The 19,798-nt window shown below is 68.2% G+C and overlaps 12 protein-coding genes across 12 annotated transcripts; 4 read left to right on the top strand and 8 right to left on the bottom strand.

Annotated features, from left to right (window-relative positions):
• Positions 1–175: 175 nt before the first annotated feature.
• MICPUN_90856 (predicted protein) lies at positions 176–997 on the bottom strand (the record flags this gene model as incomplete). Its single annotated transcript, XM_002502219.1, has 1 exon — positions 176–997. One exon carries the CDS (start codon positions 995–997, stop codon positions 176–178), a length of 822 nt encoding a protein of 273 aa, XP_002502265.1.
• Positions 998–1,957: 960 nt separating this feature from the next.
• On the bottom strand, positions 1,958–3,850 carry MICPUN_58839 (Multidrug/Oligosaccharidyl-lipid/Polysaccharide flippase; the record flags this gene model as incomplete). The annotated part of the gene is made up of 1 exon (XM_002502218.1): positions 1,958–3,850. The coding sequence occupies one exon, from the start codon at positions 3,848–3,850 to the stop codon at positions 1,958–1,960; it is 1,893 nt and encodes a 630-aa protein (XP_002502264.1).
• Positions 3,851–4,052: 202 nt separating this feature from the next.
• MICPUN_58838 (predicted protein) lies at positions 4,053–5,159 on the bottom strand (the record flags this gene model as incomplete). Its single annotated transcript, XM_002502217.1, has 1 exon — positions 4,053–5,159. The coding sequence occupies one exon, from the start codon at positions 5,157–5,159 to the stop codon at positions 4,053–4,055; it is 1,107 nt and encodes a 368-aa protein (XP_002502263.1).
• A 1,245-nt stretch (positions 5,160–6,404) lies between these two features.
• On the top strand, positions 6,405–6,946 carry MICPUN_108325 (predicted protein). Its single transcript, XM_002502592.1, has one exon. The coding sequence runs from the start codon at positions 6,481–6,483 to the stop codon at positions 6,838–6,840; it is 360 nt and encodes a 119-aa protein (XP_002502638.1). The 5' UTR covers positions 6,405–6,480; the 3' UTR covers positions 6,841–6,946.
• A 29-nt stretch (positions 6,947–6,975) lies between these two features.
• On the bottom strand, positions 6,976–7,452 carry MICPUN_82305 (predicted protein; the record flags this gene model as incomplete). Its single annotated transcript, XM_002502216.1, has 1 exon — positions 6,976–7,452. The coding sequence occupies one exon, from the start codon at positions 7,450–7,452 to the stop codon at positions 6,976–6,978; it is 477 nt and encodes a 158-aa protein (XP_002502262.1).
• A 923-nt stretch (positions 7,453–8,375) lies between these two features.
• On the top strand, positions 8,376–8,861 carry MICPUN_72712 (predicted protein; the record flags this gene model as incomplete). The annotated part of the gene is made up of 1 exon (XM_002502591.1): positions 8,376–8,861. A coding segment is annotated over one exon (486 nt), but the record flags the coding sequence as incomplete, so codon positions are not given.
• Positions 8,862–8,935: 74 nt separating this feature from the next.
• On the bottom strand, positions 8,936–11,398 carry MICPUN_58834 (predicted protein; the record flags this gene model as incomplete). The annotated part of the gene is made up of 2 exons (XM_002502215.1): positions 8,936–10,893; positions 11,245–11,398. 2 exons carry the CDS (start codon positions 11,396–11,398, stop codon positions 8,936–8,938), a joined length of 2,112 nt encoding a protein of 703 aa, XP_002502261.1.
• A 70-nt stretch (positions 11,399–11,468) lies between these two features.
• Positions 11,469–12,178, bottom strand: MICPUN_58833 (predicted protein; the record flags this gene model as incomplete). Its single annotated transcript, XM_002502214.1, has 3 exons — positions 11,469–11,680; positions 11,828–11,896; positions 12,037–12,178. 3 exons carry the CDS (start codon positions 12,176–12,178, stop codon positions 11,469–11,471), a joined length of 423 nt encoding a protein of 140 aa, XP_002502260.1.
• Positions 12,179–13,452: 1,274 nt separating this feature from the next.
• On the bottom strand, positions 13,453–14,410 carry MICPUN_50376 (predicted protein; the record flags this gene model as incomplete). Its single annotated transcript, XM_002502213.1, has 2 exons — positions 14,124–14,410; positions 13,453–13,958 (listed from the first exon to the last, which is right to left on the bottom strand). The coding sequence occupies exons 1-2, from the start codon at positions 14,356–14,358 to the stop codon at positions 13,453–13,455; spliced, it is 741 nt and encodes a 246-aa protein (XP_002502259.1). The 5' UTR covers positions 14,359–14,410.
• Positions 14,411–14,456: 46 nt separating this feature from the next.
• On the bottom strand, positions 14,457–15,572 carry MICPUN_58831 (predicted protein; the record flags this gene model as incomplete). The annotated part of the gene is made up of 1 exon (XM_002502212.1): positions 14,457–15,572. One exon carries the CDS (start codon positions 15,570–15,572, stop codon positions 14,457–14,459), a length of 1,116 nt encoding a protein of 371 aa, XP_002502258.1.
• Positions 15,573–15,697: 125 nt separating this feature from the next.
• On the top strand, positions 15,698–16,977 carry MICPUN_90854 (predicted protein). The gene is made up of 2 exons (XM_002502590.1): positions 15,698–16,034; positions 16,145–16,977. The coding sequence occupies exons 1-2, from the start codon at positions 15,724–15,726 to the stop codon at positions 16,905–16,907; spliced, it is 1,074 nt and encodes a 357-aa protein (XP_002502636.1). The 5' UTR covers positions 15,698–15,723; the 3' UTR covers positions 16,908–16,977.
• A 1,451-nt stretch (positions 16,978–18,428) lies between these two features.
• On the top strand, positions 18,429–19,779 carry MICPUN_108323 (predicted protein). Its single transcript, XM_002502589.1, has one exon. The coding sequence runs from the start codon at positions 18,484–18,486 to the stop codon at positions 19,588–19,590; it is 1,107 nt and encodes a 368-aa protein (XP_002502635.1). The 5' UTR covers positions 18,429–18,483; the 3' UTR covers positions 19,591–19,779.
• The last annotated feature ends 19 nt before the right edge of the window (positions 19,780–19,798 follow it).

Here is a 19,798-nt window from a genome sequence, read left to right as displayed (position 1 = left end):
TTTACCTGCCAGGGATCGAACCTGGAATCTCGGATCGAAGGTTCACAGGCGTTAGACGCGGGGGTGACAACTAACTCGGTTCGTTCGGCGGCACGGCTGATAGGTCTATTACATAAGAGCCGCGTCGCGCGCGATTAACAAGCTAAAGCGAAACCCACTCTTCCGCAACCGACGCTCAGTACTCCCTGTCGTAGTTCTTGGAGTGATCGACAGTCTTCTTCATGGCGAGGAAGTCGGTGAACTCCTGCGCGGGCGCCTTGGTGAACGAAGTCTCCCTCCACAGGTCTGGGGACAGGAAGCCGTAGGATTTCTTGAGGGCGTAGTACGTCGCCTTGACGAAGTTGCCGAGGGTTTTCGTGGATCCGGTGGAGGAGGTGTACACGTCGTGGAGGCCCGCGAGCTGGAGCACCTTCTTGGAGCCGTTCGCGGCGACGAGACCGGCGCCGCGGGGCGCGGGGATGAGGCGGACAGACACCGAGCCGCACTTGCCGGTGAGCTTGGTGGGGATGGTGTGCGGGGCGCCAATCTTACCGCCCCAGTATCCGCGTCGGACGGGGACGATGTTGAGCTTGGCGAGGATCATGGAGCCCTGGATGGAGTGCGCAACCTCCTTGCACGCCTTGACGCCGAGGCCGATGTGGCCGTTCTTGTCGCCCACGACGACGAAAGCCTTGAAGCGCATGCGCTGACCCGCGGAGGTCTGCTTCTGCACGGGCATGATCTTCATCACCTCGTCGGAGAGCTCGCCGAGGAAGTGCTCCACGATCTGGTGCTCCTTGATGGGGATGGAGAAGAGGTAGATCTGCTCGAGGGAGCGAATCTTACCCTGCTGCACGAGGCGGCCGAGCTTGGTGCACGGGGTCCAGCGATCCTCGGGCTTGGCGTCGCGCCTGCCGCGGCCGCGTCCACCGCGGTCGCCGCGGCCGCGTCCACCGCGGTCGCCGCGTCCGAAACCGCGGCCGAAGCCGCCGCGTCCTTCACCTCCACGTTCAGCCATGGTGTCTAACTAGCGTTACCTGCGGGAAAAGGAAAATGGGGAGGAGTGTTTGCTCAGCGTGGGTTCGGTGGGTTCCCGGATTTTCAGGCCCTAGCGGGTCGCGGGAGCGGGAGCGGCGACGCGCAGCGACCGTCGGCGCGGGGATTTGAGCGCGCGAACGCGGCGATGGTGCGCATGGCACGCCGTCGATCACGCGCGGTGCGCCCCAATCGCCGCCTCCGGGCCTCCGGGCCGGTCCCTCGGCTCCCGCAAACCCTGGAAAAAAACACCGCGGTTCCTCGAACCCTAACCGATGGGAAGGGCGATCGAGGAGTCCGGCGGATGCGGGCGGGCGAGGTCGCGAGGCGGTGGACGCCGACGGTCTCGAGACGCGAACGCGCTCAGAGGTCGTCCGCGTCCGCCGCGAGGGTCGCGCGCGCGAATCGCATCCCGTCGCGTCGCGCCGGAACCGGCCCGAGCGGACCCAGCGGCGACGGGCAGCTCGCCTCATCGGATGAGGTCGCTCGGGGCCGCGCGGGGCGACGTTCCGACGCGATGCGACGCGATTCGGTCGCGGCGCGCGATCCGCACGTGTGTCGCGGCCTCGCCGGGCGAAATATGGGACGTTGCACGGGCGCTGGGGACGTACCGTCGACGGTTGCCGGCGTGTAATAAGAGGGACGACGGAGCGCGATGCCGGGGTTGAAATAGCACCGGTTTCCAACGCACTGCACGGCCGTCGTTTCGTGGCGGGGGGCCGAGGATCGATCGGAGGCTGACTGAAATCCACGTGAACGCCGCGTGAAATAGGTAAATACGCGAACGAATAAATCCACAGGCTGTGCACCGCCGGTTCAATTTCACACGCGCTGAGAACAATCGTCGATTCAACTCGACCAGCTTTCACAGTCACAAATTACAACAACAAAAACGAGGCGACGAACCCTCTCCCACCCTCCCCGCTCGTCGTCACAAGTCACGTCACTCCGCCAGCCTCCTTCGCAGCGGCGACCCCCGCCCGGGCAGCACGAACATCCTCACCCCGTTCGCCACCAGCCTGCACGCGTGAAACTGCGCCAGCGCCACCCACAGCGCCGACGCCCCCATACCGAACGAACCCACGCACAAAGTGAGGGTCCAATACGCGAGCGCCGCGTTTGGAGCGTAACAAAACGACATGAAGCGCATGTCCCTTGCCGCGAGCAGACACCCTTCGCTGCCCATGGACGCCGTGTGCAGCAGCAGCGCGACGGACATCGCGGGCGCGCACTCCGCCATGATGGCGACCACCTCGGCGGATTTGGTGAACAGCCCGGGCATCGCGAGGGCGACGCCCGCGCTGGCCACGGCGTTGAGCGCTCCGAGACCCGCCGCCGCGATGAGGAGCATGGCGGCTGTTCCGGTGGCGCGCCTCGAGCCGAGCACGGGGGGCAGGAACGTCTGCGCCGCCTGCGACACCCCGTCGCCCATGACGGCGAAGAAGAAGTAGATGGCGGTCATCACCCCGTTCGCGGCGGAGGACGCGGGGGAGATGGCCGTCACCGCCTGCACTAAACTCGCCACGAACAGCACCTTGATCGAGTTGAGGAAGCACACCGGGCCGGCGATATTCAGGAACCGCGTCGCCTGCGCCAACCCCGGGATCGAACGCGGGACCGCGCGCAGGGACGGCGGCGTCACGGCGTCCTCGTCCGCCTCCTCCGCCGGTAACTCCGCGTCCTCGAGAATCACGCCGCCCTCGTAGTACGAAGCCCGAACGTCATCCACGTCGTCTTCGTCGTCGACTCCCCCACCACCCCCACCCCCCGCCGCCGCGCGTCTCTCCCTCCCCTGCTTCAGCAGCAGGTACACCAGCGCCGCCGCCACGACCGCCTGCGACGCCACCGTCGCCGCCGCCGCGCCGCCGATGCCCCAACCCAAACCGCACACGAGGACCACGTCCGCGATGAGGTTCACCGCGCCGGACGCGCCAACCGCGAGCAAGGGCTGCGCCGGGGACTTGCACGCGAGGAAGGACGCCTGCGCCACGGACGCCACGAGCGCGAACGGGACGCCGAGGCACCGGATGGACGCGTACGTCAGCGCCGCGGGGACGATGGACGCGGATCGCGGGCCCGCGAATTTGGCCACCGCCGGCGCGGCGGCGACGGCGAGGACGATGGCGACGACGAGCCCGAGGATGGCGGCGAGGGCGACGGCGTCGGAGACGGTGGTGTCGCCGTCGCCGTCGCCGTCCGCCGTCTCGCTTCTCGCTCTTCGTCGCTTCATGCGCTCCTGGGCGACCAAGGTGGTGGTGGCGACGGCCAGCGCGGACGATAGGAGGTAGGATGGGTAATCTACGTAGACGCCCCCCGGGGTCATGGCCGCGAGCTCCAGCGTGCTCGCCTTGCCGACGACGGCGGTGTCCACCATGGAGAGTATCGGTCCGCTGAGCCAGATGGCCATCGTGGGGAGGGTGAACCGCACGAGCCGCGCGAAGAGCTCGCCGCTGAAGATGGGCCCGTCGTCGTCGTCGTGGTCGTCGTCCTTCTCGTCGCGGGCGATTGGGGCGGCAGCATCGGGGTCGACGGAGCCGTTCAGGACGACGACGCCGTCGAGCTCGAGCTCGAGGTTCGGGTCGACCGGGGGCGGATCCCGCTCGTCCATGCTCGCGAGGAGTCCCGCGGTGGAGTCCACCGCGGCGCGTCGGGTCCGGCGTCGCGCGGAGGACGTCGAGCGGACGGAGGGTGGACCCATGGGTGACGCGTTTGCGTTCGCCTCGGGACGGCAGACGCGGGGGGGGTGCACGGCGCGGCGCGTCGTCGCGCGTCGCGCCGGCGCCGTCGCGCGCACCGTCGGCGCTCGAACGCCGCCGCCCGCTATCGACGACGTCATCGCCGCGAGGGGCATCGCACGAGCTCGACCGCGCGCCGCGAGAGCTCCGGACGTGTGGACCGCGGTGCCGGAATAGATAACGAACACGTTGCTCCATTTGGGCCACGACGAATGCCACGACGACAGGACCGAAACGCACTAAGATAATCTTAACGTCACCAAAGCGCCGAGGCGCCGACGCACGGAGCCCGTCCTTCCCTTGCTACGCCCGCCCCGCGAACTCCTGGTTCAGCGCCCTCGCAACCGCGTTCACCCGCTCCATCACCCGCGCCTCCTCCCCGCCCGCCCTCACGCGCTCCCCGAACCTCGCGCCGAACTTATCCGGGTGCCACCGCCGAATCAATCGACGGTACGCCGACTTCCTCTCCCCCTCGCCGCCGTCGATGGATGATTCGCCGCACGCCGCGCGAAGCATGGCGGTCATCTTCGGCGGCCACGGCACGTCATCGTACCGCAACGGCCCCGCCGACCCCGCGTCGCCCCCGCCCCCGGGCGGATCCGCCTCCAGCGTCGCCCACCGCGCCTCGTGCGCGGCCCATTTCTCTTTCGCGCTCGCGACTCGACCCCTCTCCCGTTCCGCCCGTTCCGCGGCGCGTCGCTCTTTCTTCCGCTCCTTCTTCTGAAACATCCGCTCCTCGCGCTCCTCCTCGCGCTCCTCTCTCAGGCGCTGGCGTTCCTCGTCCTCGCGTTCGACCCGCGCCCATCGCAACGCCTCCGCCGCGTCCCATCGCGCGAACGCGTCGACGGCATCGTCCGACTGGTACATCTGATGCGAACCGTTTGTGCCGTTTGTGCCGTTCGTGCCGGAGTCGTGAGTAGCACTATTGGCGCTCGTCTTCGGCGCGAACGGGACGGTGGGGTCGTACGCGGACGGACCGGGCGGGCGCTGCACCGACGCGCCCGACGTGAAGGGTCCCCGCGGAGGTGCCGCCGCGTGCGTCGTCGTCGTCTTCGATTGTGTTGGATCCGCGTCGTCCGTGTCGAGCTCGACCCACCGGCTGCCGTCCCATCGCGCGCGTCTCGCCGGCGGCGGTTTTCCTCCTCGCGATGCGCCGGCGCGCCGCCGGCGCCACCAGGCGACCGCCAGCGTCGTCGCGGCGGACGCGAGGAACGCGCCGCGGACGAGGGCGGACGACGTCGGGCCGGGCGCGGTGGGTCCTCGGATGGAGGAGGACGACGACGCGGCACCCGGGCGCCTCGAGGCTCCTCCGCGCCCGACGGGGAGGGCGAGGAAGAGGAGGAGGAACGACGCGACGGTGACCGCGACGAGGACCCTGGAGACGCGCCCGCGGGCCCCCCGCGGTATCATCGTTCCCCCGGGTGCGCGCGCCGTCCAGTGCTCGGCGCGCTCGAGAAAATCTCGATTGTCAGCGCCCCCCGCGGCCCGCGGAGCGAAAGTTCGACCATGGCGGATGGAGCCCCCAGACGGAGCGGCGCATCGTCCCGCCGCGGGAATGCCCCCTCGCACCGCTTCGGGCAGACGCCGAAGATGGCTCCTCGCCGCCGGAGTCGGGTGCGTCCACGTCGACCCCGCGCGTCCCGCCCCATCCCGCGTCGCCGGCCCCCCCATCCTCGACCCGACACACGGCACCGACCCAATCGATCGCCAGACTCACCGGCCGCCCATCCTCTCCCGCCGCAGGTGCGGCGTCGCGCTGGCCGCGTACGGCGCGAGGCGGGCGTACCTCGCCGGCATCGCCGCGGGCCGCGCGTCCGCCACCCCGTCGCCCCATCCGAGGAGGAGGAAGGGGGAGAAGGCTCCGAGCGACGACGACGACGACGACGACGACGAGGAAGGGGACGACGATCCCTCCGCCCGACCGACCCCGGGGCCCGCGCACTCCACGGCGAACGGCGACGTCCCGCCGACGCCCATCGGGAAGAAAGGAGCGCTGCAGCAGGCCGCCGCCGCCGCCGCCGCGTCGACCACGCCGCCGTGCACGCCGCGAGGAGGCCCGGAGCGCGCGTCCACCCCGGGGGAATGGCGCGACAGGCTCACCGGCAGGCCGAGATCAAACTCCGCCGCCGCCGCCGACGACGGGGCGTCCGCCGTGGACCTGGTCGCGACGTACGACCGGATCCAGCGCGAGTTCACCGAGGCGAACGGCGCGTTCGACCCGGCCGCCGTGGCGGACGCCGCGCGATGGTTCCATTTCGAACCCCCGCCCGGCGTCGGCGTATGGCCGGTTGAATACACCAAGCTCGGTCTTCCCGCGGGGTGCACCCGGCTTGTGGTGCTCATGCTGGAGGACGCGCCGGCGGTCGCGGCGGCGGGGGCGGCGTGCGCGAGGGAGGTGATGCGAGCGATGCGCGGGGTCGGGTGCTTCAACGTCTCGCGCGGCGCCTACCACGTCACCGTGTTTTTCCTGTCCCTCCCGACGGACCCGGTGGAGGATCCGACTGCCGAAAACGGGAAAAAGTCTCGCGGCGGCGCCGTCGGGTTCCACCCGGATCACGACGCGGAGGAGGCGGCGGTGCACGACGCGCTGCGCGGGGCGGTGGACGTGGCGCCGGACGGCGACGCTTCAAATCGTAACGGCTCGCGCGATAACGGCGTTAACGGCGCGGGGTCGAAGAGTCACCGGGAAGATGCCGTCGGCGAGGTGACGCTGGAGGTGGACCGCGTGGCGATGGCCAAATCGGGCGCCCTGCTCTTGCTCTTTCGGGACCCGGACGGCACGCTGGATCGCGCGCGCCGCGCGCTGCGGGGCGCGTTCCCCGGGGCGCCCTCGAAGCAGACCGCCATCGCGCACTGCACGCTCCTGAGGGCGTTTCCGAGGGCAAGCGGCGGTGACACACCAATCGGCGAGGACTCGTCGTCGTCGTTCGGCGGGGCGCTGAGCGGGAGGGCGCTGGCGGACGTGAGCGCGTCGTGCGCGCGGTGGACGCACAGGCTGGCGGGGGCGCGGGTGAAGGTGAGCCGCGCGTGGCTGGTGCGGGAGGAGCGGTTCTCGTCCGTGGACGGCCCGCGGTCGTCTTTCCACCTGTGACGACGGCGCGGCTGACGGTGACGACTTTTCGATCTGCCGGTGGCGTGGAGTTGTGAAGAATCCGTCGACTAGCTAAGGCGTTGTTCACATCGTATCACGAGCTGCTAACGCATCGCCAGTCAGAGAGGAGCCGTTTTACTCGTCCACCGTCACGCCGCGATCCAGATCCACATAACATCGCGCCGCTCTGAGCTCGCGTATCGCAGCCGGCACGCTCGTCAGCTGATTGTGCTCGAGGTTCAACCACTTCAGCGACGTGAGCTGCCCGATCTCCGCCGGCAGGCTCGTCAGCGCATTGTGCTCGAGGTTCAACTCCTCCAGCGATGTGAGCTGCCCGATCTCCGCCGGCACGCTCGTCAGCTTAATGCCGCCGAGGTACAACACCTTCAGCGACGCGAGCTGCCCGATCTCCGCCGGCACGCTCGTCAGCTGATTGCGGCTGAGGCTCAACCACTCCAGCGACGTGAGCTGCCCGATCTCCGCTGGCACACTCGTCAGCTGGTTGTTGTGGAGGTGCAACTCCGTCAGCGACGTGAGCTGCCCGATCTCTGCCGGCACCGCGCATAGTCCCAAGCTGTACAACTCGAGCTTCACCACTCGGCCGTCAACCATCTTCACCCCGTACCACTCCTCCGGCCCTACGTTCTCCGACCACATCCCTTCGAGCTGCCATGTCTCACGTAGCACGCGTAGCGCGAGGACGTCGTCGCTCACGCGCCCGGCGGGATACGGCGCCCACGGAAGGTCGAGCTCGTTGTGAGCCCACTTCAGAACCTCGAAGTTCCGTCCGCAGGCGTACTCGCAGAGGCGGTCCTTGTCGTCCCCGATGAGCTCCAACACCCGCTCCTTGTCCAAAGACCGCACACGGGATCGCACATCCAGGAGACGAACGAGGCAGTCGGCGATAACATCGCTCGATACCCCCTCGAAGTAGAAAGCCTGCTGCAAAGCCCTGAGCAGGGAAAAGGCCTCCCAAACGTCCGAGCTCAGCCCCAGTATCTGACCTGTTTCGACGTGCTCGATGTGGGAAAGGACGAGCACCTTGAGCTCCACGGGGAGGTCGCAAAGGCTGGCGTTCCGGTGAAGCATCTCGCGGCGATACGTACTGCAACGCGCGGCTGGGTTGTGACGACGGGTGGCTTTTCGTGTGACGTTTCATCGGAAGAGGCGAACCGAAAACTCGACTGCTCGAACCGAACTTGCTCCACCACAGCGTCGTTGAGGGTTAGGTCTTCACCAGCAGCGGTCTCCTCTCTTCACCAGTCTTCGCGCGCGTGCTCGCCGGTGAGCTCGCCGGGATGTCCTCCTCGTCCGCCGCGGAAGCGTCCCGCGCGTGGGACGCGACCGTCGCGCCGCGTCCCGGCGCTCCCTCCGCCGCGGCCGATCCTGCCGCGCGCGCGCGCCGCCCGGTCCGGTCGAACCCCCTGTTCGCCCGCATCGCCGGATCGTTCCCCGACGCGCCCGCGCACGCGCAGCCGCTCTTCGACCTCGCCAGGGCGACGAAGGGCAAGGTGAAGGAGAGGGCGAATAAGGCCAAGGTGGAGTACTTCGGCGTGGTGCGCGTTCGCGGCGACGGGCGGTGCATGTTCCGCGCGATGGCCGTCGGGCTCGCGCACATCACCAACAAGATGCTCACCTCGTCGTCGGAGGAGCACGAGGCGGACCAGCTCAGGCTCGCGGTCGCCGAGTCCATGTGTCGCACCGCGGAGAAGCGCAGAAAGTTCCAGGACGCGGAGACGGCAATCTCGTTCGAGATGCCGATGGCGACGTACTGCAAGCGTATCCTGCAGCCGACGTTCTGGGGAGGCGAGCCGGAGCTGCTGGTCCTGTGCCACCTGCTCAGACGGCCAATCGTGGTGTACCTGCCCGCGGCGAAGGTGCGAAGCGCGGGGACGAACAACGGGTTCGTGGCGATCCAGACGTACGGCGGCGAGTACGCGGTGAGCAAGAAGACGGGCAAGGAGAGGAAGCCGGTGCGCTTGCTCTTCAACGGCGATAACCATTACGACGCGCTCATCTGACGACGGGCGGCGGTTATTAAAATCAGAAACTAAACCCGAGTTCAACCGAGGCTGTCGCCTCGCTCGGTACGCCTTCACGCCCAGCGGGTCTCCCCGGTGGCCGTGTTGTAGTAATACGCGCGTCCCTCCGAGTAGTGCGTCTGCCACTCGCCGCCGGCGGGGGCCGCCGCGGGCGCCGCCGCGGCCTGCTGCTGCTGCTGCTGCGCCTGGCCCCACTCCGCGCCAGCCACCGCCTGCGCCCCCGGCTGCTGCTGCTGCGCCGCCGTCTGCTGCTGGGGCACGTACACCGCGCCCTGCACCTGGCTCGCGTCCACGTAGGCGTACTGACCCTGAGGCTGGTACTGGTACTGCGCCTGCCCCTGCTGAGCGGGGACCGCCATCATCATCGGCTGTCCGTACTGACCCTGCGCCATCGGCTGACCAGCCTGAACGTATCCCCCCTGCACCGGCACCGCCACCATCTGCACCTGACCGGGCGGCGCCATGGCGTACCCTCCGCCCATCACCTGCCCCCCGCCAACGGGTTGCGCGTACTGCCCCTGCCCGCCGCCCATGCCCGGCTGGCCCAGGTTTTGCGGGGGTTGCAGCCCGCCCTTGTCGCGAGTGTCGCCGTTTTCGATGACTTCGCGAACCATCGCCTCAGCCGCGGCGACCGCCTCCGGCGTGCCCGTCACCTGAACCGTGCCCTTGTCCCTGCGCATGTCCAGCTTGGTGCCGGTGCTGTTCTGAATGTACTTGATCATGTCCCCGCCTTTCCCGATGATGCGTCCCTCGCTGCCCATACACGGCACCTCGACCGAGGTCTTGGCGCCGCCGCCGCCGCCGTAGCCGCCCCCCATCATCGGCTGCTGCATGCCGTAACCCTGCTGCTGCTGCATGCCGTATCCCATCTGTTGCGGCTGCCCGTATCCCATCTGTTGCGGCTGCCCGTATCCCATCTGTTGCGGCTGCCCGTAAGCCGCCGCGGGTTTCGGCGCGCCGCAGTTGAAGCACGAAGTCTTGGATCGAAAGCAACTGGCGTTGCACTGCGGGCACGTCCAGTCGCCAGCCTCCCGCTTCCCCGGCGCGCCCGCGCCGAACGGATCGACCGGAAGCGCCATGGTCTCCAGCACGATCCGACGCGCGAGGATGACCCTGCCGCGCGGTCCGGACACGTCGCACCGGCCAGTGCCCTTGACAACCTTCGCGCTGGCTCCGCTCTGTCGCTCAATCTCCTTGATGGTCGCGCCGCCGCGGCCTATGACGCGGCCCTCCTGGCCGGGGCACGGCACCTCGATGGCCACGTGTTCCTCCATGTCGTCGCCCCTGAGCACCTCGGGAAAGTCCGCGGCCGACGCGTCCTCGCCAGAGTCGATCTTCGCCTGCGCGGACGCGAGCAGTTTGGCGATCATCGTCCCCGGCGTCTCCATCTGCGGGCCGCCAAAGCTCCCGCTGGGTATCGAACCCGCGCTCGCGCGATCGCCCTTGTTGACGTCGCCGCGCTCGATCACCTCCGAGATGAGCGCCGCGGCGTCCCGCATGACCGCCTCGGCGCCCGTCACGACGCACGTCCCGCGTTCTCTGCGCATCTCAATCTTCACCGCGAATTTGCGCTCGATGTGTTTCACCGTCTCGCCCCCCTTGCCGATGACGCGGCCCTCGTTGCCCTTGACGTTGATCTCGATGGACGCCTTGCCGGTGTTGGGATCGATCGTGATCGGGGGCATGTCGAACGACGGGGCGGACGAGGCGGCGGCGAGGTTCGAGGCGGACGCCGCGGCGGATCCGTCCACCTTGAGAGCCTTCGAGCGTCCGTTGCCCGCTTCTTCGTCCGGGTCCCCTTTCGCGTCGGCGGTCTTCTCCTCCTCGCCTTTCGCGTCGCCGCCGTCGCCTCCGCGCTTGCGCTTCTTCTTCTCGATGGAGTCCGAGACGGCCTTCGCGAGCGGAGGTTCGGATTGGGCCGGCGACGCGGCCTCCTCGTCGTCGTCGTCGTCGTCGTCGTCGCCGTTCGGGGGATCTGCATCTACCGCCGCGGGGGCATCGGCGTGGTCGTCTGCGGAGGGGTCGGAATTGGGGGAGGTGGGTTAGGTCAGGGCGGGGTTCACGGGGCATCCCGTTCGCGTCGCGGCTCGCGTCTTTCCCGGGAGAGACGCGGAGGGACGCGCGCGGAGACGTCGATCGTCGATCGGGGAACAATTAGGGCGGCGAAGAGCGGGTGGCGGCTCTTCAATTTTCGAGATTGGCGCGTCGCCCGGGCTGGACTCTCCGGCGCCGCCGTCGAGGATCGGGGTCCTCGCGCGCGCCGGAGGCGTCGCCAACGCCCCGCGCGACCCGACGACGCGCCACTCGGTCGGGTTTCGAGCGATGAACGGGTTGCGATGAACGGGAAGGGTCCGAGACGCACCGCTCTTCGCGTCGTCGCCGGCGTCGTCGCCCGCTGATTCGAGTGCCGCCTGCAGGCGCGCCAGCAGCGCGGCCTTCAGGCCCGTCGCGTCCAGCCCGCGCGCCTTCAGCTCCTCCTTAAGCTGCGCGACCGTCATCGTGCTCGGATCCGTCATCGTGAAAGATGGCTCCGTCGTGGTGTCGGGACGACTCCGCCGCGATGAGTGCCCCGCCCCAGCGCTGTTCTCAAAGGAAAACCAAGTCAAACGAGGGTCGGGAGGGGTTAAAGGGAATCTGAACCCGCAACCGACTGGGGTGAGGGTATCCTCGCTGTTTCTGCCCGTATTTGCGAAAATCTGTTACGAGCGCCATGCGAGGGAGCACCTTGACCGAACCCGAACCAACAAGCGAACCTTCTGGGTCGGACCTGGACGCCGGATTTCGTCCGTGCTTCGGCACTGCATATACGTGTGACAGGTGACGGGTGGTTTCTCAGAATTCTCCTTTGCGATTTTTTTGGGTCTATCGTTCAACAAATCTCTCGTTTCGCCTAACACCCGAATCTCCCGTAGTGCGAAGCGGACCTGATATCGAGAGTCAGACACCTCGAAAACCTAGAGCCACGTCTCTTTTAATCTCCAGTTCAACCTGAACCCTACCTTGTTGGTCTAATTCTCTGTATATAAAATCAAGGACAGAATTCTACCGTCTCTGAACCGTCGAAAGGATCAGAGAGTCACTTCGTCAACCGAACGAAGAAGTCCCTCGTGCTATTGCAGCATTAAACGGAGCGGAGGGCGCGGCACCGGCGGACCGTCGCGGCCATGCCCCCCCGCCGCCAGGTTCCCAAATCGCTCAGGAACTGCGCCGAGGTCATCGAGCTCGGGGACGATGCGATATCCTACTGCCTGGTGCGCCGAGATCCGCCCCCGCCCGAAACGATCAACACCGCCCATTTCCCCCATCAGTCGAAAAACCGTCCTCCTCCCCGCGCGCGTGGGCATCCTTGCACTGAGCCGGCCGCCTTCCGCGCCCCCTCGTTGCGCCCCTTCGCTCTACATCCCTCGGCACACGCGCGGGGCGTTCGCATTTGCGTGCGAACGACGCGATGGATCGCGGCATCGGGCGGATACCGCGGGTCCGCGGCGCTCACCGCGCCGTTCTACTCCCCCGCGCCGTTGGTGGAACCGCTTGGATCTCGCTCGGTCGGCGAGGAACTTTCAACCCCCCCAAACCACCCGAAGCTTCCAGCCCGCGCTTGACGCGCGTTCCCCGTCCCTCATCCCATGCACGCAGAGCTGCAAACGTTCCAGGCTTAAGAAGTTCTTCTCCCCCGGTCGTGCGTGCTGCTCCGACTGCCTGAGGGTGCGCCGCCCACCCCGCCTCCCCCCGGACCCCGTTTGTCCGATCCCCCCCCGTCGATTACCGACAAGGGCCCGAGAAAAGAAAAAAAGACGCCCCCAACCCCCAAAACCGGCGCCGCGACGAATCGCTGACATCTCCCCTCACCCCGAAACGTTCCCTCACAGCGCCGACGCGAGCGACAGAGCGAGAAGCGGATCATGGCCAAGCGCCAGAAGAAAGCCCTCGAGCTCGGCGAGGCGATGGCGACGACGGCTAGGGAGGCGCAGGCGATGCTCCAGCTCCAGAACGCGGCGGCGGCGGCGGCGGGCGGGGCGATCCCTCCCGGGGCGATCCCTCCCTCCGTGTGGGAATCGATCGTCGCGCATCAGTGCGCGGGGCTCGCCACGCAGCAGACGGCGTCCCTCGAGGCGCAGCTCGCGGCGGCGGCGGCTGCGGGCGGCAACGGAGCGTCGTCGGCGTCGTCGTCGTCAGCCGCGGCGGCGGCGGCGGCGGCGGCGGCGGCGCTCGGCGCTCAGTCAGCGCTGACGCAGCAGATTCTCCTCGCGCAGGCGGCGGCGAGCGGCGCCGGTGGCTTCGGCGGTGGCTTCGGCGGCGGCGCCATCGGCGGCTACGGCTCGTTCGGGGGAAGCCCCTTCGGCGGGCTCGGCGGGCTTGGCGGGCTGGGCGGGCTGGGCGGGCTGGGCGGGCTGGGCGGGCTGGGCGGCACCAACGCGGGGCAGCTCGCTTTGCTCGCGGGCCTTCTCGGCGGGGAGACGGGCGGCCAGCCGCCGGCGTCGGCGCCGACGACGACGACCGGCCTCGGCGGCGTGAACGGCGCGGCGGCGCTGGCGGACCTCGCGGCGCGGGCGCAGCAGTCTCAGATGTCTCAGCAGACGCAGCAGACGCAGCAGACGCAGAACGCGGGTGCCGGCGCAGGCGCCGCCGCCGCTCTCGGCGGGCTCGCGGGGCTTCTGAACGCGGGGAACGGCATCGCGGGTTCGAACGGCCTGGGCGGCCTGGGCGGCCTGGGCGGCCTGGGCGGCCTGGGCGGCCTGGGCGGCCTGGGTGGCCTAGGCGGGCTTGGCGGGCTTGGCGGGCTCGGCGGGCTCGGCGGTGTCGGCGGGCTCGGCGGTGTCGGCGGGCTCGGTGGGATCATCCGCAATAACTTGAACGGGCACCGCGGCGACGATAACCCGCAGGGAACGACCACGAACGCGGCGGCACCGACCGTTACACCAACCGTTACACCCAACGGGACGCTCGATCCGGCGGCTGCGGCGGCTCTCGCGGCTCTCGCGGCGGCTCGGGGAAAGTCCGGCGACGGCGGCGACGGCGGCGGCGCAGTGGACGGCGATGCCGCGGTGAAGGCTGAGGCTGATACGAACGTCGAGGAGGTGAATGCTAAGGCTGATACGAACGGCGAGGAGGTGAAGGCTGATGCCAAGGAGAACGGCGAGGAGGATCATGACAAGGTGGACGAGGAGGAGGATCATGACGAGGAGGAGGACCAGGATCAGGACAAGGAGGAGGAGGACAAGGAGGAGGCCGACGTCGAGGCGGTGAAGGCGGAGCAGCCCGCGTCAGCAGCAGCTGACGACGAAGCCGACGTTCCGAACGATGGGGACGAGGCGAAGGGTTGCGAGGGCCCGCCCAGAGCGCCGGCGGCTCCCGCCAGACGAACGAGCCCGAGGAAGCGATGATGACCGCGGCGTCTGCGAGGTGAACGAGAGCGTTCGCCGAGTTGATGCGAGTTGATGAGAGTTGATGCGAGTTGATTCGTTGATTTAGTCATCGCCGTCGCCGTTGGCCGTCGCGAACGTTGTTTGTTCTAAAAGTTATCACTCACAATCTGCTAAGATTTAGCTAGAGTAGCTGGCTACTGGTCTGCGCCTAAGGGGTACCCGCGCCGTGCCCGAGTGTTTCCTCGCCGACGTCTCCATCCCCCTCCTCCTCCTCCTCCTCCTCCTCCTCCTCTTCGTCGTCGTCGTCGCTGTCATCGTCCAGCGGACCCAGCGGAACGAGGCACGTGCGTATCGACTCCTTCCCGTCCAACGCCGCCGTCAGCACCCTCGGGCCCTCGCGTCCCCTCAGGTCGATCACGCACGAGCATCCCGTGAACTGAATCTCATCCTCCACCCCGACCCTGTTGGCGCACACGAACACCGGAGACGCCGGCGCGCCGAGCAAGGGTTCGAGCCGCGCGACCCAGTACGAGAGGACCTGATTCGGATCGATCGGCGCGGACTTGGCGTCGCTCGAGTCATCCGGGTGCGCCGACGTCCAAGCCGACGAGAAGAGGATGAGGTCGGACCCGGATGCGGCGGACGCGAGCTCGTGCGCGTGCCACGGAGCCTCGAACCTGTACGGGTTTATGTCCATGCATATGGCGTTGGTCACGACGACGGCTCGACGGGGCGCGGCGACGGGGGCGTCGCTTGATTCGTCGTTTGATCTCTTCGCGTCGTTTGATCTCTTCGCGTCGTCGCCGCGCCCCGTCGTCGTCCCCGCCGCGTCGTCGCCGCCCCCCCTCCCCTCCGTCTTTCGCATCACCTTGAGCGACAGCGACGTCTGCGCGAACCCCGTCTTGGACTCGACCGCCCACTTCTCGTCCACGAAGTAGAGGTGGGTCTTGTCGTACACGACGACGCGCTCGCCGCGTTCGTTCAGCGTCGTCTGCGAGTTGAACATCTCGCCCGTGCGCGCGTCGGAGCGCACGTGCCCGACGCAGACGTGGCATCCCAGCGCGCGGGCGACGGCGGCGGCCCACGCGAGGATCTCGCCCTCGTCTCGAGCCGCGGCGCGTGCGCCCTCCGCGTCCAGGATGTACCGCCCGAAGCCGATCTCGGGGGCGACGAGCAGCCCGAGCGTGCCTCGCGCCTCCGTGACGAGGCGGTCCACCAGCGCGCTCGCGCGGGCGAGGTTCTGCGCGGTGGAACCCGCGGTCGGGTCCGTCTGAAGGACCGCGACGTGCAGGACGTCGCGGGTAGACCCGCCGGGCGGCGCCATGGCTCGGCGCTCTGTCGATTCAATCAATCCCACTCGAGTTGGTGCTCACTCGTGGCGCTTGGCGCGGTCCAGTCTGTGCTGACTCACCGCCGCGTCACGAACGAGCGCATCTCACTCGCCCCCCTCGCGCGCGCGCTTCTTCCGCGTCGACATGCCGCGCGTCGTCGAGGGTTTCCACCCGTCGAAGTCCCATCCGGGCGCGCGCCTCTACCACCAGTCGTGGCACCCCGACTTCGACGACGCCGCGACGCCTCCTCGCGCGGCGGTGGTCTGGGCGCACGGCGTGCACGAGCACTCGGGGCGGTTCGTCAAACTCTACGAGCACCTCGCGGCGTCCGGGATCGCGTCGCACGCGTGGGACCACGTGGGCCACGGCGCCAGCGACGCGTGCCCACCCGGCGTGCCCCACCAGTTCCCCAACGGGCTAAACGCCGTCGTCGACGACGCCGCGCGGTACTTCGGGTGAGAGACCCCGCCTCCTCCGTCCGCTGAATGATGGATGATTCCATCTCGATTAATCAATCGTCGTCGACTGACGTTGGACCCCGCCCGCGTTCCCGTCCTATTCTCAGGCGAGTCCGTCGGATGTACCCGCCCGACGTGCCCGTCATGCTCGCGGGGGTATCCATGGGCGGCCTCGTCGCGACCCTCGCCGTCCTCGACGCGGGAATTTCACCCGACGCGCTCATACTCGTCGCGCCCCTCGTCGACGTCGACATGTCCGCAGCCATGAAGGCGCAAGCCGCGGTGGGCGGTCTGCTCGCCAGGGCCGTGCCCAACGCCCGGATCACCCCGGGGGTGGAACCGCGGAGGCTGTCCAAGGACGCGGACGCCGTGCGCGAGTACGTAGAGGACCCGCGCGTGTTCGTGGGCAACCTCCGAGTCGGCTTGGGCTACGAGCTGCTCAAGGGATTTGCGCGAATGCGAAGGCGATGGAGCGAGGTGCGCACGCCGCTGCTCGTGTTGCACGGCACGGACGACGAGGCGACGGACCCGCGCGCGTCCCGCCGGTTCTTCGACGCGGCGACGAGCGCGGATAAGAAGTTCGTCTCCCTCAAAGGCGCGTGCCACCTCATCTGCCACGAAGCCGGAGCGTCGAGGCGGGTGATGGACGAGGTGCTCGCGTTCGTGTCGTCGCGGGCGGGGAACGGGGGCTCGACGGGGCGAGAGTGGGCCGCGGAGGCGGGTTCGCGCGCGAGCGCGGCGGCGGGAGGGTCCGCGGGGAGAGGGGGAGGAACGTCGGGTCGCGCCGCGGGAGTTTCGAACGTTCGGACGAGGACGGCGGGGGTCCGGTCCGGGGAGCACGCATTCGCCGCGAGGGCGGCTCGACTGTGATGAGTGAGCTGGTGAAGACGAAGCGGTGTCTTGCCGGTTGGGTTTTTTTATTCCAACGATTCGAGGTTTCCGTGATCTTCCTCGCCGATGGACCAACCCAAACGAGCGTGTGAAAAAAATCCAAACATCCCCCTTCGCTTTTTTCGCTGGGTTAACAAACCCGAACCGTCCCGATCTCGAAAGCGGGATAAAATCGCCAATTGCGAACCGTTTGGCGAGCGCCACATAAGAACCACGTCAGCAGGGGAGCCGCTTTTGTTTGCTTTTTTCCAAGGGCGAATTTGCGCGGGCGCCGCCCTTGCTTCGCCACAACGCGCGGCGCCGACTTCACGCGACATCGCCGCGCAACTCGATGTCGGAGTTTCTGACGTTGGGTAAGTCGCAAACGCTCCCAGAGTTGGAGGACTTCGAGCACCGCTCGATGCACTCGCCGCCGGGACTCGCCGTCTCCCCGCCCAAGGGGGCCGAGCCCAGTCAGCGCCTCCTCGGGGGCTCGCCCGCGAAATGGGCCGGGTCGCCCTCGTGGCCGAAACACGCGCTGAACGACGCGAATCGCGTCAGGCCGCCGCTTCATACGCTCGAGAACGCGCAGGAGGTGTTCATGCAGGAGTTCCAGGTGCGCGCGCGCACGTATCCCGCGCCCAATGCGCGCGCTTTTGCCCGCCAAAAAATAAGTTGACGCTTCGCGCCTCCCCGCGGCCCATTTAAAGTCACGCGTCTCACCCCTCGCCTCCGCCTCCCCCCGCGACTCCACGCGCAGGCTTTCCACACGAGCCACGGCGAGGACTGGGACAGGCTTACGCACGTCCTCAACCGAAGGCTCCAGCGCACGCACAAACCCTTCGACATGTTCGGCCTCTACCGCGCGGTCACGTCGCGCGGGGGATTCATAAACCGTCCCCACGCCAGGAAGAACCTCAGCATGGTGGAGATCTTTCGAGAGATGGCCAACCACTACGACGGCCACACGTACACCGACATCGGCACGCTCCTGCTCAACACGTACGAGAAAACCTTCTCGGAGTACGAGGAGGAGCACCCGCAGGACAGGAACGTCGCCAAGTGCGCCGTCTGCGGCGACGCGCCACCGCGATGTCGCAAGACGGGATTCGGGTGTGAGTCCACATCTGTGGCGAACAATTCCAATGGCTCGTCGGACCCGACCAAACCCAGGGACTGGCGCCTGTGCGCGGCGTGCGGGATCTTGACCCACGCCAAGTGCCAGACCGCGTCGTCGATAAATTCGTCAAAGTCTCCGTCCGTGTTCGCGTGCGACGCGTGCGTCACCGGCGCCACAGCCGTGCTTCGCGAAGAACGCCGACGAGCGCGGAACGCGGCTAACGTCAAGGGATCGGGCGCGGGGAACAAGCACGCCGCGGGGCGCAGGGACCGCGAGCGCGAGAAGCGGGACCGCGAGCGAAGGGAGGCGGACAAACAGATCGTCGAGGGGCTCGGAGCGGCGTCCCCCGGGCGAAAGCGGAGCCGCGGCGGCGAGCAGGTTCGATCGGGCGGGGGCGGGGGGAGCGTCGATCGATCCGGCTCCAACTCCCGCCCTACGGCCCGGCCCGGCGGTTTGATGCCGAACGTCGCGGACGCCGTCGCGGAGGCTGCGGCGGAGATGGTCGCGGAGGAGAGCGCCGATCGCAGGCGCGCCGAGGAGGCGGTGAGCGCTGCGGCGGCGGCGGTTGGCGGCGCGCAGCTCGCGGGGTCGTCGCTCGGCGTCGGGCATCACGGGTTCACCAGGGATTTCGGATACCACCACGAGTACCAGGGCGCCGCGGGGCCCGCGGGCGGAGCGCCGGGGGGGTACGGACCGCCGAGGTACGTCCAGGGGTACCCGCAGGGGTTCGCCTACCACTCGTTCCCCCAACCCACGGCGCATCCCCACGGGGCGCACCAATCGAACCACCAGCGCATGTCTGGCACGGGCCTCTGGCACGCGCCCCCCCCGTCCGTCGGTCCAGACGCGGACGTGCACGCCGCCGCACAGCTGTACGCGAAACAGCGGTCCGATCGCGCGCCGCCGCCGCCGCTTCACGCGGATCCCCAGTGGGTGAGGTACTCGACGAACAACGCGACAAACGCGGGCGCGGGTGGTCCCTCGCCGCCGGAGAGCAAGTGGAAAAACGTGACGAACGATTCGTACGTGAAAAACGAAGATGGGCTCGGGCTCGGCGCCGCCGCGCGGGCGCAGAGGGGGTTTAAGAGGGGCGGATCCGGCGATCGAGGCGCGCGGCGCATGGTGCTCCGGCCCGACGGCGCGCTCGTGGAGACCACGGGGGTGGACGACGAGTCTCCAGAGACTCTCCAGGGACTCTCCAGAGACTCTCCAGAGTCGCCGGGGGATTCCACCGACCCGGGCATGTCGGTGCTCACCTCGCTCGCGGCGGCGCCGACGTGGATGCCGTCCGCGTCCGAGGCTAACCTGCTCCAGCGGCTCAACGACGAGCTCAAGGAGACGCGGGAGAACTCGAACTCGCCGCGCGGGACGGACGGCGCCATTCCCCGGAAAGGGTCCGACCCGAGGTTGGTGCTCGGAGAGATGCGCAACCCGTCGCTGAGCCGGTTCAGCGAGATGGAGCGGAGCGACTCGCTGTGCTCGCTGGGGGTGTACGACTCGCAGTTTTGGAGCTCGGTGCTGGACAACGGACCGGACGTGCTGGGGTCGGATCCGGCGGCGTAGGAACAAGGAAGTCGACGCGAGTGCATCGCACTCGGCGGGGAAGAGTTGAGATTCTGTTTAGAGAAGATTTAGAGAAGAGATGCGCCAGCCGCGTGGTTCGGCACACGACCCGACACCGCAGGCACGCGGAGATGTGTAGTCTATCCTATGAATAACCCTTGTAACAGGGACGTGAGCTCGCCGTGAACCCGAACCTGCCCGACACTCG

Source organism: Micromonas commoda, chromosome 5, assembly GCF_000090985.2.
Source record: "Micromonas commoda chromosome 5, complete sequence".
NCBI lineage: Eukaryota > Viridiplantae > Chlorophyta > Mamiellophyceae > Mamiellales > Mamiellaceae > Micromonas > Micromonas commoda.
The sequence above is the reverse complement of the archived record's forward strand: the minus strand, read 5'-3'. Positions and strand labels throughout refer to the sequence as shown.